Here is a 16,085-nt window from a genome sequence, read left to right on the forward strand (position 1 = left end):
TAAATCATAAGGATACAAGCAACAAAGTTGCAGTCATAAGTGGAAGGTGATGGGACCGATGAGATTAATAGTAGTGCAGACTTACTAATAGTAAGTTACTATTAGTTTGAAATATTAGTTGGAAAAGGTGGTACTAGATGCGCACTTTTTCTTTCACAGATCAACTCAGCTTTCCTTGATTGACAGCAGTTATTGTCTTTTGACTCTTTTTTTTACTTAAGACTATACAGGTATAGCTCTGAGAATTGCCGGCTTTATTTTGAAATCAGCCAAAAAGGTTTTTAGAAGCCTTAAAAAAAAGATGGTGGGCGACAATCCCAGCTCGGTTACGCGATTCCGTTAATGAAGCAATCTCGTGTTGCTCCAAAAGTTTCGTCCCGAAAACATCGATTCACACATTCAAACTGCGAGCTCCTGAAGTATCGCGCGAGAACAATCGCTCCTTTAAACCCCCGCGCGCGCCTCCTGTCAAAAAAAAAATGGGGCGAGGCTTTCATACTCTTGCACCTAACTCTTAAAGCGCATGTGTAGCAGCCAAGAAACGTTTGATTTCTCGTTGATGGACGGCGTGATTATCGTTGCTCCCGCGTCTGCGCCTTGCGTAACCGTGACTAAGGAACAAACGACTAGGACAGGAGTCTCCAACCTTGGCCACTTTAAGACTTGTGGACTTCAACTCCCAGCAAAGCTGGCTGAGGAATTCTAGGAGTTGAAGTCCACAAGTCTTAAAATGGCCAAGATTGGAGACCCCTGGACTAGGAAACCAAAATACCAGTTCAGTTCCTCCGCTTCTAGGAGGAAACAGTCTCCTCGTTGCGCCTGCGCGTGACCCTGTAGCCCCGGAAGTACTACTCCGTCTCCCTCGCTCTCACCTTACCCCCTCCCCCGGCCGCTGGAAGTAGAAACCTTTTTCGCATGCTGTGTTTGCGGGCAGTTTCCCCCGCTGTTGCCGCTTGGTTTGCTTTTTCTGCGCGACCATGTCTCGAGGCTCCAGCGCCGGGTTTGACCGGCATATTACTATCTTTTCTCCCGAAGGGCGCCTATATCAAGTAGGTAAGTGAGTGGTAAAAACCGCCTCGTCACGATGCAGGACGCCGCTTTTCTTTCCCTCTCTCAAAAGGAGAGGAAGGACAAAATGCGTGTTAATGATGCCTTCGGCTTCTTTCTTTCCCAGAAGCGGGGCGCCGCCGGTAGAGAAGAGGGGGAGCAGTTAAGCGTCCCAAAGGGGACTGTGTTGCCATCTCGGTCGCTTTCAAGCCGTTCACCTACTGCGGTACAAGGGGCTCGGGGTATTTTCTTCGGCGTAAATAGATGGGCTGGAAAAGATGAGCCGTCATCGGCAGCGAAAACCTTCGTCATTTCGCTTTTGAAAGCGAAAGCGAAACAAAACGATCCGGGAAGGCGAGGACGCATTTTCCGAGCCCTAGTAGATGGGGAGGGGGGAAAAATTGAGCCTTGAGAAGTATTACTTTTTTCCCCGCCTTGCGAAACTTTCCCGCTTTGTGGCTTTTTTTTTTCTTCCCAATGCTCACTTCGTGGCATAACTCGGGATTGTCGGGATTAAGGGTCAGAGGGGTACCTTTTCAGATGCCTTGTACTGCGGTTTACATAATCCCCGGCTTTCTGCAATATTAGCTGCACGTTCTGGGAAGTGTGGGACATCCAAAGACCACCCCAGTTGAAGGCTGGTAAAGGATTAGCCTGCTTTTCGTCTGGCAATTTATTTACTTGTGAGACGTCTTATGATCTTGAACTATGGCGAGAGTGCAGTGGTGAGAGTGCAAAAATTCAGAATATATTGGCATGAGGAAGTGTATGCTTTTGTGATGTGTTGTGACGCTTATGATTTATTGATCCCACATGTTAGAGTGGGTCTGATTACATTTCTCCTGTATTTTGCATGCTGTATTTTTTACATTGTGCTAGAGTCATACTTCTGTACGAGTTCAGTACCTGATATTACAGACAAATGTGAATACAGAATATGAAGATTCTAAATAGCAATAGCACTTAGACTTACATACCACTTCATAGTGCTTTATAGTCCTCTCTAAACGGTTTACAGAATCAACATATTGCCCCCAACAATCTGGGTCCTCATTTTACCAATCTTGGAAGGATGGAAGGCTGAGTCAACCTTGAGATGGTAAGGATCAAACTCCTGGCAGTGAGCTGAATTAGCCTGCAATATTGCATTCTAACCACTGTGCCACCACTGCTCAATTATAGCTATCTGGGTTACAGTAGCACCACTTTTAAGTGGTACAACACTTAGTCTAAGCCAGGGGTCCCCAACTCCCGGGCCATGCAAGCAAGCGGGAACCAGGCTGCACAAGTGAGTGAAACCCCATCCATGCACACTCGGAATCCAGCCAAGTGGAAAATCATGCCTTTCCCAATCTGTGAAAAAAACACCCTCCATGGAACCGGTCCCTGGCACAGAAAAGGTTGAGGGCTGCTGGTCTAAGACATTGTTGTGGATGTGAACTATCTGCTATTAATGAAGGTTTTTATCTGATGCTTCAGTGTTACAAGTACTGTTGGTAAAATCTGTGTTCAATGTATCACTAGAATATGCCTTCAAGGCCATAAACCAGGGTGGACTAACATCAGTAGCTGTTCGTGGAAAGGACTGTGCAGTTGTTGTCACACAGAAAAAAGTACCTGTAAGTATTTCTTAGCAAGTCCTATAATATGACTGTATGGATAATCCTTGACCACATGTGTGGCTGACTTGTATCTTTGTTGTTCCTTGATTTTTAATTCTTCTGTGCTTTGATCTTACTAATGAAAAGTATTGGAATTTTGTAGAGTGATGGAAGATTCAGACTTTGATGTTAGGGAAGAGTATTTTACTTGGAGAGTCATAGATTTTCCATAATGTTTAAAAGATAACATTGAAAATTGTTACGATAAAATGAAATTATGATTATAGTGTCACTAATCAACAATATTTTTAAGAAGAATTTTTCTAAGTAAATGCACCTGTTCCCAAATATCAACTGTCCTATGTATGACACAAATTATATATTTTTCCCTATTTAAGTAGAAAAGTAACTTTATTCCATGGTGATGATTTATATCTCACTACCTCTGTGAGGGAGATAGGAGTTAAAAAAATCTGATAAAGTAAATATCTTTAAAATGTGTTTTGTTTTATCCTTTAGGACAAACTACTGGATTCGAACACAGTGACTCACTTATTCAGAATAACTGAAAATATTGGATGTGTAATGACCGGAATGACAGGTACAAACGTTTCCACCCTCATTGCGTTGGCAGATAACCGCCCGGCTGCCCTGTTTCGGGTGACCTGTTCCCTTCTACACCAAGGGGGACGGGATGACCCCTTACAGGGACGTGCTGAGGAGTTTAGTGGTTATCTATACGATAAAATCGTTCAGCTTCGGGATAGTTTGGACCAAGATTGTGATGATCCGGATTAGATGACTGAGACACGTCTTGTTGATGTTGTTTGGGATGGGTTTGATTCTGTGGCTCCCGAGGACATGGACAGGTTGCTGGGGAGGTTACATGCCACTACATGTTTACTGGACCCGTGTCCCTCTTGGCTGGTGCTGGCCACTCGGGAGGTGACACGAGGCTGGCTCCGGGGAATTATAAATACTTCTTTGTTGGAGGGGGTCTTTCCCGCCGCCTTGAAAGAGGTGGTGGTGAGACCCCTCCTTAAGAAGCCTTCCCTGGACCCAGCTATTTTGGGTAATTATCGTCCGATCTCCAACCTTCGCTTTGTGGCGAAGGTTGTAGAGAGTGTGGTGGCATGGCAGCTTCCCCAGTACCTGGATGAAGCTGTCTATCTGGACCCGTTCCGGTCCGGGTATAGCACGGAGACAGCTTTGGTCGCGTTGGTGGATGACCTCTGGAGGGCCAGGGATAGGGGTTGTTCCTCTGCCCTGGTCCTGTTAGATCTTTCAGCGGCTTTCGATACCATCGACCATGGTATCCTGCTGCGCCGGTTGGAGGGTTTGGGAGTGGGAGGCACCGGTGGTTCTCCTCCTATCTCTCTAACCGGTCGCAGAGGGTGTTGACAGGGGGGCAGAGATCGACCGTGAAGCGCCTCACTTGTGGGGTGCCTCGGGTCGATTCTCTCGCCTCTCCTGTTCAACATCTACATGAAGCCGCTGGGTGAGGTCATCAGTGGCTTCGGGGTGGGTTATCAGCTGTACGCTGATGACACTCAGCTGTACTTTTCCACCCCGGGCCACCCCAACGAAGCTGTCGAAGTGCTGTCCCGCTGCCTGGAGGCCGTACGGGTCTGGATGGGGAGAAACAGACTCAGACTCAATCCATCCAAGACGGAGTGGCTGTGGATGCCGGCACACCGGTACAGCCAGCTGCAACCGCGGCTGTCTGTTGGGGGCGAGTCACTGGCCCCAACAGAGAGGGTGCGCAACTTGGGTGTTCTGGATGGACGGCTGTCATTTGAAGATCATTTGGCGGCCGTCTCCAGGAGAGCCTTTTACCAGGTTCGCCTGGTTCGCCAGTTGCGCCCCTTTCTGGACCGGGATGCCTTATGCACAGTCACTCATGCTCTCGTCACTTCTCGTCTGGATTATTGCAATGCTCTCTACATGGGGCTACCCCTGAAGTGCACTCGGAGACTCCAGTTAGTCCAGAATGCGGCTGCGTGGGTGATTGAGGGAGCTCCACGGTGCTCCCGGGTAACACCGCTCCTGCGCAGTCTGCACTGGCTACCTGTGGTCTTTCAGGTGCGCTTCAAGGTTTTAGTTACCACTTTCAAAGCGCTCCATGGCTTAGGGCCCGGGTTCTTATGGGACCGCCTGCTGTTTCCTTATGCCTCCCATCGACCCGTACGCTCTCACAGAGAGGGTCTTCTCAGGGTGCCGTCCGCCAAGCAATGTCGGCTGGCGGTCCCCAGGGGAAGGGCCTTCTCTGTTGGAGCACCTACCCTCTGGAACGAACTTCCCCCCGGTTTGCGCCAAATATCTAACTTTCGGACCTTTCGCCAGGAATTAAAAACTTATTTATTTATCCAAGCGGGACTGGCCTGATTTTAAAATTTTTAAAATTTTAATTTTGTAATTTTATATGGGGTATTTTTAGGTTGGGTCAATTGACGGTTTTAATTCAGCCATTATCGAATATGTATTTTAAATTGATATTTTAACTTTGTATATTTTATTGTTTTTATTTTGTGGCTGTACACCGCCCTGAGTCCTTCGGGAGAAGGGCGGTATAAAAGTTTAAATAAATAAATAAATAAATAAATAAAGACAAATCAGATAGTAAATAGGTTGAACAGAAGTGAAGTATCTCACTTTATTTTTGTTTTAAATAAGACTTTAATATGGCATAATCAAGAATATGGTCTAAAGCAGGGATTTCAAACTCGATTTCATTGAGGGCCAGTCAGGGTTGTGTTTAACATTGGGGGCCGGGTGGGTGTGGCTAGCTTGACGTCACTTGTGTCAGGGGCGGCTGTGGTGGCCCAGGTGCTGCCAACGAATATGGAGCTCCTTTTTCACTGGCAGAGGGTTGCAGGAGGGTGTTGCAGCCTCCTGAGCTCCGTTTTCACTGGCCCGCAAGGACCACCATGGGTTGGTCACTGGACCACCATGGGTTGGTCCTTGGCTGCTTTCAGGGCGGCCTTGCGGGCCAGATCTAAGCACCCTACAGGCCGGATTCAGCCCCTGGGCCTTGAGTTTGAGACCTCTGGTCTAAAAGCAATGGAATGCATTTTTAGAAATGGCATTAGATGATGGTACTAATTTTTAATCTCATCTATATTTATTAAAGTGCCTGGGAAGGAAAGAGTGGAATAATATTTCAGATTTGGAGGGATATATCTTGGGCTACAGGTAATCCTCAACCTATGGGCTTTTGTTCAGCAACCATTTGAAATTATGATGATGCTGAACAAATAGTTATTATGACCGGTCCTCAGTTCCAGCCATCCTGGCAACCCCACAATCACATGATTGTGATCTGAGCACTTGGTAATTAGTTCATACTTAAGATTGGCTGCAGCACCCCACATGATTTGTTTTCTATTTGCAATCTTCTCTGACAGTTTCCCCAGAAAATCAAAGTGGAAGCCAGCAGGGAAGATTACCTGTGCATCTTCCCCAGCCCCTCTGTGCTCATGCTGCAGCCACTCATGCACCCTTCTTGGCCTTGTGGTGTTTCACTAACACATCCACATATATGTGGTGCACCCTCCACATCCATCCTTGCACCCTCCCTGATTTTTCCCTCCCACATACTTTCTTGCAATCTCCTTGACCCACACTGGTTCTTGTACACTCCATCTCACCATTACTGACCCATACCACACCCCTTACCCATCTTCTCCAACCTGCATTAGTATCTCTTCACATCCTTGCTCACTCTCCCTGACCTCCCTGTGTTAAGTTAGTAACACAGTTGTTAAGTAAATCTGGCTTCCCCATTGACTTTGCTGTCTGAAGATCGCAAAAGCTGACCCTGGGACACTGCAATTGCCAATAGTCTGAATTTTGTTCATGTGAGTGTGGCAATGCTGCAGTTGGTCATAAGTGTGAAAGTCACTTTTTTCAATGCTGTTGTAACTTTATATGGTCATTAAACTAATTATTATTATTATTATTTATTATTTATTATTTATTTGATTTTTATACCGCCCTTCTCCCGAAGGACTCAGGGCGGTGTACAGGCAGAATAAAACCAACAAAGAACAATATACAAGGTTAAAATATCAATTAAAAACTGATTAAATGAGCCTGGAAAATTTAAGAAATTTAAATGATTGTAAGTCGACGGCCTCCTGTATATTCTTAGGAATATAAGAATTTTAAAAAGTCTTATATTTGCACTTAAGTACTTTTCCCTTGCAGTTATACTTTTAAAAGGCATATGAGAATGACTTTGGGTTTTTTATTTCTACAACAGCGGACAGTAGATCCCAAGTGCAGCGAGCCCGCTATGAGGCTGCTAACTGGAAGTACAAATACGGTTATGAGATTCCAGTGGATATGCTATGTAAAAGAATTGCAGATATTTCTCAGGTCTATACACAGAATGCTGAGATGAGACCTCTTGGTTGCTGTAAGTATAAATACAAACTGAAAGTAATAACAAACTATTGGAAGCTGATGTGTAATGAAGCGAGGAAATCTCATCAACAACTGATATCCACGAAATATTTTGGAATATATAAAATTCATTTTTTAATATTGGGATAAATGCTAGTATTCTTTTGAACACACAGGATGGCAATCTGCCGCCTTCCCTCTTTTCTCCCCATTTACTCTTCCTATGTAGTTTAATTAGTATGGTCTTTGCTTTCAGATTATAGATGTTCTTGTCAAAAATGTCTGGAAGACATCAGATTGTGTACTTCTATCCCATACAACTCAGCAAGCCATATTAATTGGAAATTGCACAATCTTACTTATTTTCTTTCTCTTGGCTTATTTCATAACTGAAGCGATGTATGTCATCAGTTCAAGTTTCTAGAGAAGCTTACTTGACAAATATTAATGCTGCTTTCAAATGAATGTGCTTCCTTCTGGTTTACTGCATCCCAGCCATAAGAAAGTAAAGAATGGATTCTCATACAAAAGCTTTATAGACTTGTTCCATTTTAAAATGGTTTCCATTGATTGATTTGGATGCATCTTTCAAGTTTACTTTTTGTTATACTATTCTTCTTCTTGGGTTAGATCCCTGATTATACTACCCAAATTAAAAAAATAATAATGCATCAAATGAGATTAATGTTTACTGTTCTTCAGAATAACAGGCTTGCCTTTTTAATGTGTTTTGCCCTAAAATGCTGTCTTATATGGTATCTGTTCAGTGTTAATCTAAGAGATAGTAAAATAATTTATTTTGGTGAAACAAATTTTTTTTAAAAATGCATTATCTTATGTCAAGGATGCTGAGTCTATTAATGATAGATGTGTCTGTAGTAGGATTTATCAGCTATCATTTTCTTAATTTTGCCTGGATGCAGTATTTCCTAAAGTCTTTGATTGTGCAACATTTAGTTAGATTACTTGGTTATTTAAAATAGTTATCCATAAATATTTATTTAAAATACTGCATATTTTATGGGATACATAGCTTTCTAGTCATGACTGTTAAATGATACATTGAAAAGCATGAAATGAAATCTTAGGTAAGTCTCCTGATTATTAAAATTCAATTCTATACACAAGTTTGACTCTTAAACTCTGGGTGGAGATCTGCTTTAAAGAGAGTTGTAAAATGAGAATTGGAGTCTAGGAATTAGAATTCTGCCAACTGAACTATAAGAAATTGCAGAATTCAAGCAATGTTCAAATTTATAGAAATTCCATTAATACCAGGAATTTGCTTTAAAATGGAAATAGGACTAAGTATACTACGTTAACCAAAAGTTATTTTGAACTATTTTTATTTATTTATATCCCATATTTATTATTTTTATAAATAAATCAGGATGGCAAACAAATCTTATTCTCCTTCCTCCTCCTATTTTCCCTACAACAACAATCCTGTGAGGGAGAGACTGGCCCAGAGTCACTCAGCTGGCTTTCAGGCCCAAGGTAACGCTAGAGCTCACGACCTCCCCAGTTCCTAGCCTGATGCCTTGATCGCTAGATCAAACTGACTTTCCCATTAGACTAAACTGACTTTATTGTCTGTCTGGCAAACTTTTGCTTACATTTTTCCAAATCCAAAAAAAACCCAGATTTTATAAATGCTGATGTTTAAAAAGAGAATATATTTTAGATACCCCTTTAACATGGGAAATAGTTCTTCTGTTAATCAGGGTGTTGAAGACTGACAGAAAGAAAACAATTTAAATAATGCCTTTATATGAATTTTTAGTATTAACCAGACTTAAAATATTGATATTGTTGTCACTGGACCATAAAGCTACTGAGAGCTGAAGAAGGTGCAAACATTGTCAACAGAATTATTAGGAAACTGAAACAATGTTAATCTGTTTTTCCTCTAAGGAAGGAAAGGAGGGAAGCATGTATTGTTTGGCAGGAAAAGGTTGGACTTGGCATTTGCAAACGAAGTTCTTGATTATCGAGAATATTAAGAGTATTTTTGGTTGCGAGGCTTCTAATCTTCCTTCCAATTCTCAAGCTAGGAACAGCAGCAATCGCTGTACAACTGTTCCAATAATTCTTGCCTGCCTGCACTTTCAAATTTGGGAAGAAGATATTTAATGAGCTACACAGAGTTGCCATACTGAACAAAGGCTGAAGCCTATTCATGCATGTTTTATATAAAAGGTGTATAAAAATCTTGATTAGAACCAACTTCTTTGAAAAAAATAAGAAAGCTATCTTTGTTTACATATTTTATGTTTTGTTAGCTGCTGTTAACAGTTCAGAATCATACTTTTGATATGGCATGCCATATGTATTTAAATAAAATTATTATTTCCTTAAAGGCGTGATTATGATTGGCATTGATGAAGAAAACAATCCTCAGGTATACAAGTGTGATCCAGCCGGATATTATTGTGGGTTTAAGGCCACAGCTGCAGGGGTCAAACAAACAGAATCAACTAGCTTTCTTGAAAAGAAAGTGAAGAAAAAATTGGACTGGACATTTGAACAGACAGTGGAGGTAAGTCCATAGGATAGGATGCCTGGGCTTAATGGGTTGCAATCTCAAATGGAAGGTTTGTGATGGATACCCTGTTTGCGTCAGTGTGGTCACTATCACTATATAAGATGTTGTCTTCTAATTGGTATGCTTAGAGTAAAATTTGCTTATGTGATTTATTCTCATCAGTATTTTCTATTCTAAAAACGCTGAAATGCATCCCAACTGGCATTTCATGCTTCTACAGCATGTTACTAGAATTATATGTCATTAACCTCAGTTGAATTCACAGGCAAATAAATAACACTTATTATTTCTTGTGATAAATGCTGTTGCCTTTCTTGGCAGAGCTTTCCTTTAAATCAGTTACAGTAGTATCAGCTATGAATTAATAATAGAATACATTTAGTCCTCACTTAATGATAATTCATTCAGGGGCCATTTTAAGTTACAATGGCACTGAATGAATAAATTATGGCTGTTGCACTGGCCCCAAAGTCGCATGATCAAAATTCAAGCGCTTGGCAGCCTGTCCACAATTACTAGCACAGCATGTGCTTCAACTCCCCCCCCCCACCCGCCTATCTGTCCCCCAATTTTGCCCTTTTAGTTTCCCTTGCGCAGCCTCCCCAAAGCTCATGAGGCTGCACAGAGGCCTTGTGAAGGACCAGCAGCTGCCTTGGCTAGGTGCATCTCGGCAGTAAGAGGAAGAAAGGTGCTGGTCAGGGAGGGTGCAAAGGGTGCGTAAGAGACACTGTTTGGGACAGGGAAAGTGTATAAGAGTTGGTACACGGGTTACCATGGAAGGGTGCATGGCGGTGCAACATGGGTCGGGGACAGTGCACAAATGAGCATGCAGTAGGAAAATTCCCTGTTCTAAATCAATAGTGTGATATATAAATAAGAATCTGTTACGATGTTAGAAATACATTTGATTGGCTGTGTACGTTTTATTGCTGGCTGATCACCTGAATGATTTATATGGAGTGTAGGATTTTACTAGACAACCGGTGCCTGGTTGGTTTCAGAGATTTTTCCTTACCTAAACAGAAAGAGAACGATCAAGGGCAGGCTAAAAAGCTGTGGGAGTAGGAGCAATTTCCAACATCCTACCAGCTTCCCCATTGAGTTTTCTTATTTATTTAGTGTATGGCATATCATACATGGACTAGCATATATATTAACATTTCACCTAGATTGGTAAAACACAATTAAATAAACATGTTAAAAAGATCTGGGTTCAAATACCAATGACTAAACCATCTAAACATTCAAGCACACCATTTTTATATTAAAATCAGATACTAGACTGGTATATACCCTCAGCTTACAGCTGGTCATGATGTGATCTACAGTTCGATGTGGGATTCATAGTCACACTGAGGGGAGGATACTATGTGTCATTTATACAGACAATCCTAGCAGATGCCGTTTGAGGTGTCAATCCTATTCAGGATTGTCCATTGGTGACGTGGTAGTTAAAAGCCTGGCACCTTTTTTGTGGGGTCATTTATATGTCGTCTTATGTCTGGGCATTCAGCCACCCATTTGGCTTTCCATTGGGAATCAGTGTTAAAGTTCTTGGGCAGACGTGCATGTGCCAGTGTGGGTTTCCTGGATTTGAATCTTCCGGCTAATAAATGAGGAAGTTCGGCATTCACTGGTAGCAGTGATTAGTTCATAATTTTTCTGTATTTGCTCACTAGTGCATCTTACCTTTGTAAAATTGGTGGTGTTATATGGCTCAGAACAGGAAGCCAGCAAGTTGGAGTGGTTTTAATACATCCGCTTATAATCCTCATGGTGTCGCTGAGTCTGATGTCTAATTTACTAGTATGGCAGCTGTTAAGGCATACAGGGGGCATCTAGTGCTGATGACCTGAAGGTGGCAGCTGAAGCACCCCATTTAGTTCCACATAATTTCTGGAGCATGTTGTTCCTAGTATTGATTTTTGCTGCTGTATTCTCTAGGTGTACCTTACAGGAGAGAATCTGATCTAATGTTACTCCAAGGTACTTTGGATGGGGATTATAGGGTTGTTGTTTAATAGACCTTTGAAGCTTCATATGCTAGTTTGTTTGTTGTTAAGTTGGAAGCAGGTAGTTACTGTTTTGCTGGTGCTAAGATTGAGCCTTCAGTCAGTGAAGAATTTCCCCAAGATTTTAAGATATTTGGAAGGAAGTTGTCTGCCACTTTCATGTGTTGTGCTCCTATGGAAAGCATTGGAAATCTTTCTTTTCTTTCAGGAAATCATCATAAAAAATGAAAAATCAGAGTGGGTAGATAAATTTGTAAAAACATTAGAAGAAAAGATTGGGGGGTAATGGTACATTGTGTGGAATCAATGCCTGTTTTAAAAAAAGTGAAAATGTCTGATGTTTTGTTATTTAAAACAGAGTCAGGCACAGTAATGGAATCATAAAAATAAAGTGAGAATGGGCTACTTAAGCGTATGTTGTAAAACAAGAAGTGATAGGATTGATTGAATGGAATAATGAATGATAAAAGTGAGCGGATAAGTTCAGAGAAAGAATGGATTGAGAAGAAGGGGAAGGCTGAGAAAGTTTTAGTTGATGAGATTCTCAAAAAGAAAGGTGGAAGTTTAAAAATAAAATGTAAGCAATGTAGGACAGGGTGAAAGTATCTTTTTTTTAAAAAAAATGGAATGGTTGACTAGTTTTTTATTCACTTTCACACAAGAGATTCCTTAACTTTTCCTCACTTCAAGTCATTAGTACGGTAGAACTAACATATTGAAAGTGATTGTTTCTCCTAATAAATTTTGTCCTTTTTTGCTTTTTACATTTCAGGACTTTTTAAACTGTAGAAAGAGTTTGGGGTTCATACATTAGTAGCAAGAATTGTGGCATTTATAAATCTCATTTTTTTTCATAAGTGCTGATAATTTACATAGTATTTTAGCTCTAATTAGGATTAAGAGAGTGTGATTATTGCTTGCATTGAGCCTTGCTTTGATTCAGGCATTTAACTAAATTTATGCTGGAGAACAAACTGTAATTTTAGCAATGCTTTGGATAAATGAGTATTCAAATTAATTCAAAATAGTAAATTTAGCTACCATGTAAGGTATGTATAACAACCACCACTCCATTATAGTACAGGTGGTCCTTGACTTATGACAGTTTAACAATAATTCATATGTCCATTGCAACATCCCCATGGTCGCATGATCAAAATTCAGATGCTTGGCAACTGACTCATTTATTTTATTTATTTATTTTATTTATTTATTATATTTGTATACCGCCCTTCTCCCGAAGGACTCAGGGCGGTTCACAGCCAATAAAAAACACAATACATAGAATACAAATTAAAAACTATATAAAAAACTGATTCAATAACGGCCTAAAAATTTAGATACAATTTAAAACCCCATTTAAAACCCCCAATTAAAACCCATAAATTTAAAAAACTAACCCAGTCCTGCGCAGATGAATAAATGCGTTTTAAGCTCGCGACGAAAGGTTCGGAGGTCCGGAAGTTGACGGAGTCCCGGGGGGAGTTCGTTCCAGAGGGCGGGAGCCCCCACAGAGAAGGCCCTTCCCCTGGGCGTCGCCAGACGACACTGTCGCGCCGATGGCACCCTGAGGAGTCCCTCTCTGTGAGAGCGCACGGGTCGGTGGGAGGTATTCGGTAGCAGTAGGCGGTCCCGTAATTTATGATGGTTGCACTGTCCTCAGGTCTTGTGATCCAATCTTTTGCGACTTTCTGACAATCAAAGTCAATGGAGACACCAGATTCACTTAATAACTATGTTACTAACTTAACAGTTGCAGTGATTCACTTAACAATTGTGGTAAGAAAGGTTGTAAAATGGGACAAAATTCACTTAACAAATCTCTCGCTTAGCCACAGAAATTTTGGGATAAATTTTGGTCATAGGTTGAGGAGATACTTCAGAACAGTAGTAATGTTACTAAACTAATTTTAAATGTGCTGGAAAGCTTTGAATGCTACTAGGAATTACACTGCTATTTACACTGCGATTGTCTTTACAGATAATTCCTAATCGTAAGAAATTAATTTATGGACTCAATTGTTTTCCTTTTCAAAGCTGCTAGAATTTTGCATTTCAAATATCTATAAATGGGCTCTGCCTATGAGGAGACAAAGATTAACAAGTATGTAACATAAAAACCAGATTTTGTATTAACTAAAAATATTTCTGATCAAATTTGTTTTATGTTTTACTTGTAGACCGCAATTACCTGTCTTTCTACTGTTTTGTCCATTGACTTCAAACCATCTGAAATAGAAGTAGGGGTTGTTACAGTTGATAATCCAAAATTCAGGTAATGTGAAATTGATTTTCTTTTCCTTGTTGGGTACGTTGATTGTGGATATCTTAATTTTTATAAAAAATACATAGGTGTGCTCTCTGTTACCTGTATCCTGGCACTAGTATGTGGTCAGTTTATTATATAACACTTGGTATCTCAATACATCCACTTAAATATATCTGATATGAGTGTATGCCACTACAATTGCCAAGGAAAAGTTAATTATAGATCTTTGGAATCCAAAGGAAATTGCACAGCAGCAATTAATGTCACAGCATTGCATTGGCAAGAAAGATATGATTTCTTTCTTAACATAATGCTGGAGATACTAGGCACAGGTTAGCATAGAATCAGCTTTAATAGTTTATACAGTACATGCTTTGCCTGTAGACTCTAGCACAGCCTGAACCCAGATATTCCAGCATGTGGAACTCAAAAATCACTCACATAGACGGTATTTGTAATGTTTCCTTTGTAAAATTCATTTGCAGTTGGTTTAATTGTGCTGAAACTCCTTGAATGTATTTGCTCGTCCCACCAGATTGGGTAGACATGCTTCACATCCCTTCCCTTAGATGTTGCCACTTTACAAGTCCTAAGAAGTTATAATTCTCTGTTTTTATTGATTATATATTGTGTCTTATTCAGAGATTGTGTTTTAAAATAGGTAGCTGTACAAATGTTTTAAATAAATAAATAAATAATGTGATTATTTGAGGTGAAGAATAAAAAATCCCATTGCTTTCCCCTCTTTCTAGGATTCTTACAGAAGCAGAAATTGATACGCACCTTGTCGCTCTAGCAGAGAGAGATTAACTGTTTAAAATTGCTCGTTCTGTGATTGCAAGGCAGAATGCCTGGCGAATACAAATGGGTGGTTCTGAATTATGGGATGAAAACAGAATGCTCTGTGTCTGATGTACTTCTTCACTTTAAATAAATAAAGTGAGGTTTTGGAATGGTTTGTTCTCTTATTATTTGATATTAAAGTTATATGCCAGTAATGCTGTGACTCAAAATATACAGTAACTTTTATTCCTTTGAGAATGGAGTAGAGTATAGTCCCTCCCCCATTTTTAAATGTTCCAAAATTTCACTATGCACAGCATACTAGTATAGGATCCCTTACTACTTTTGGAAACACAGCAAAAATTATATGCTGATCTTTTGTATATGTGAAAAGATAGGGTCACTGATCTTATTTTCTGGATAAATATGGAGCACTAGCTTCATTAACTCAATTTTTTTGTGTATAGTGTGAGTCCAATAAGCAGAGATGAATACAATATAATTGAAATCCAATTGAAGTGACAAAAGGGGTAACGTTTGCAAAGCTGTATTCATGTACAGGTTTTTGAGAAGAAAATTGGGTTATACGAAACGTTACATTTGAAACAATGTGAAGCACATCATTTTGTATACTCCTAGAAGTACTTTCCTCTGGCTCCATGAGTTTCTGAAAGTTTAGAATGTATTAAAAGACCCATAGGAGTGATATCAAAATCCATCTTGAGTGTACAATTTATTAGGCTAATTTGTCTTACCAATCTCAGATGTGATAGATGTCTGCTTCAGTAATGCTGTAGCCAATCTGCCAGTCTTTGCAATAACTTTACTTATAATATATGAAAGCTCTTATGATCTCCAGATCTCTTCATCAGTTAAAATACCAGAAAAGCAGGTTCAGAGAGGGAAGGGGAAACTACAGTTATTTCCCATTAAGATTTCACCAGGTGTTGGGATGACTTTGCAATTAAAACTGCTTACATTAAAACTGCTGCTTTTTTGGGGGGGGGGGAACATTCTCAATTGGCCTTCATCATAGTCAGCAAGACATTTAGCAGTTAAAACAACAAAAATACAATAAAAACTCCATGAAATGTTAAAAGTAGTTATTGTTTTAACTTACTTCATATCTTAAGCAAAACTTGTTAAGTTTTTTATTTTATGTGTGAGTTTTCATTTCTGCTGAAACTAACTTGGATAATACCCGACTCTTGTATTTCAAGAATCCAGCATACCTTTGCAGTTTTTATATACTGTATTTCCCCAAAAATAAGACCCTGTCTAATATTTTTTGAACTCCGAAACAAACGCTTTATCTTATTTTCAGGGAGGTCTTGTTTTTGGGGGGCACTTGGAGCAAGATAGGGCTCCTCTCACCGTCTTAGATTTCCAGCTCTGTCTACCTAACTAACCAGAGGAAATGGCAG

General features: G+C 40.3%; 1 protein-coding gene across 2 annotated transcripts; it reads left to right on the top strand.

Annotated features, from left to right (window-relative positions):
- Positions 1-753: 753 nt before the first annotated feature.
- PSMA6 (proteasome 20S subunit alpha 6) lies at positions 754-14,831 on the top strand. 2 transcript variants are annotated; one of them, XM_058162261.1, is made up of 7 exons: positions 754-1,053; positions 2,572-2,666; positions 3,168-3,249; positions 6,910-7,065; positions 9,413-9,591; positions 13,790-13,884; positions 14,631-14,831. In XM_058162261.1, the coding sequence occupies exons 1-7, from the start codon at positions 978-980 to the stop codon at positions 14,686-14,688; spliced, it is 741 nt and encodes a 246-aa protein (XP_058018244.1). In that variant the 5' UTR covers positions 754-977; the 3' UTR covers positions 14,689-14,831. The 2 variants fall into 2 exon arrangements, with proteins under 2 accessions (XP_058018244.1, XP_058018246.1); XM_058162263.1 differs by having other exon boundaries at positions 758-1,049.
- Positions 14,832-16,085: the final 1,254 nt, after the last annotated feature.

This window comes from Ahaetulla prasina, chromosome 1, assembly GCF_028640845.1.
Source record: "Ahaetulla prasina isolate Xishuangbanna chromosome 1, ASM2864084v1, whole genome shotgun sequence".
Lineage (NCBI taxonomy): Eukaryota > Metazoa > Chordata > Lepidosauria > Squamata > Colubridae > Ahaetulla > Ahaetulla prasina.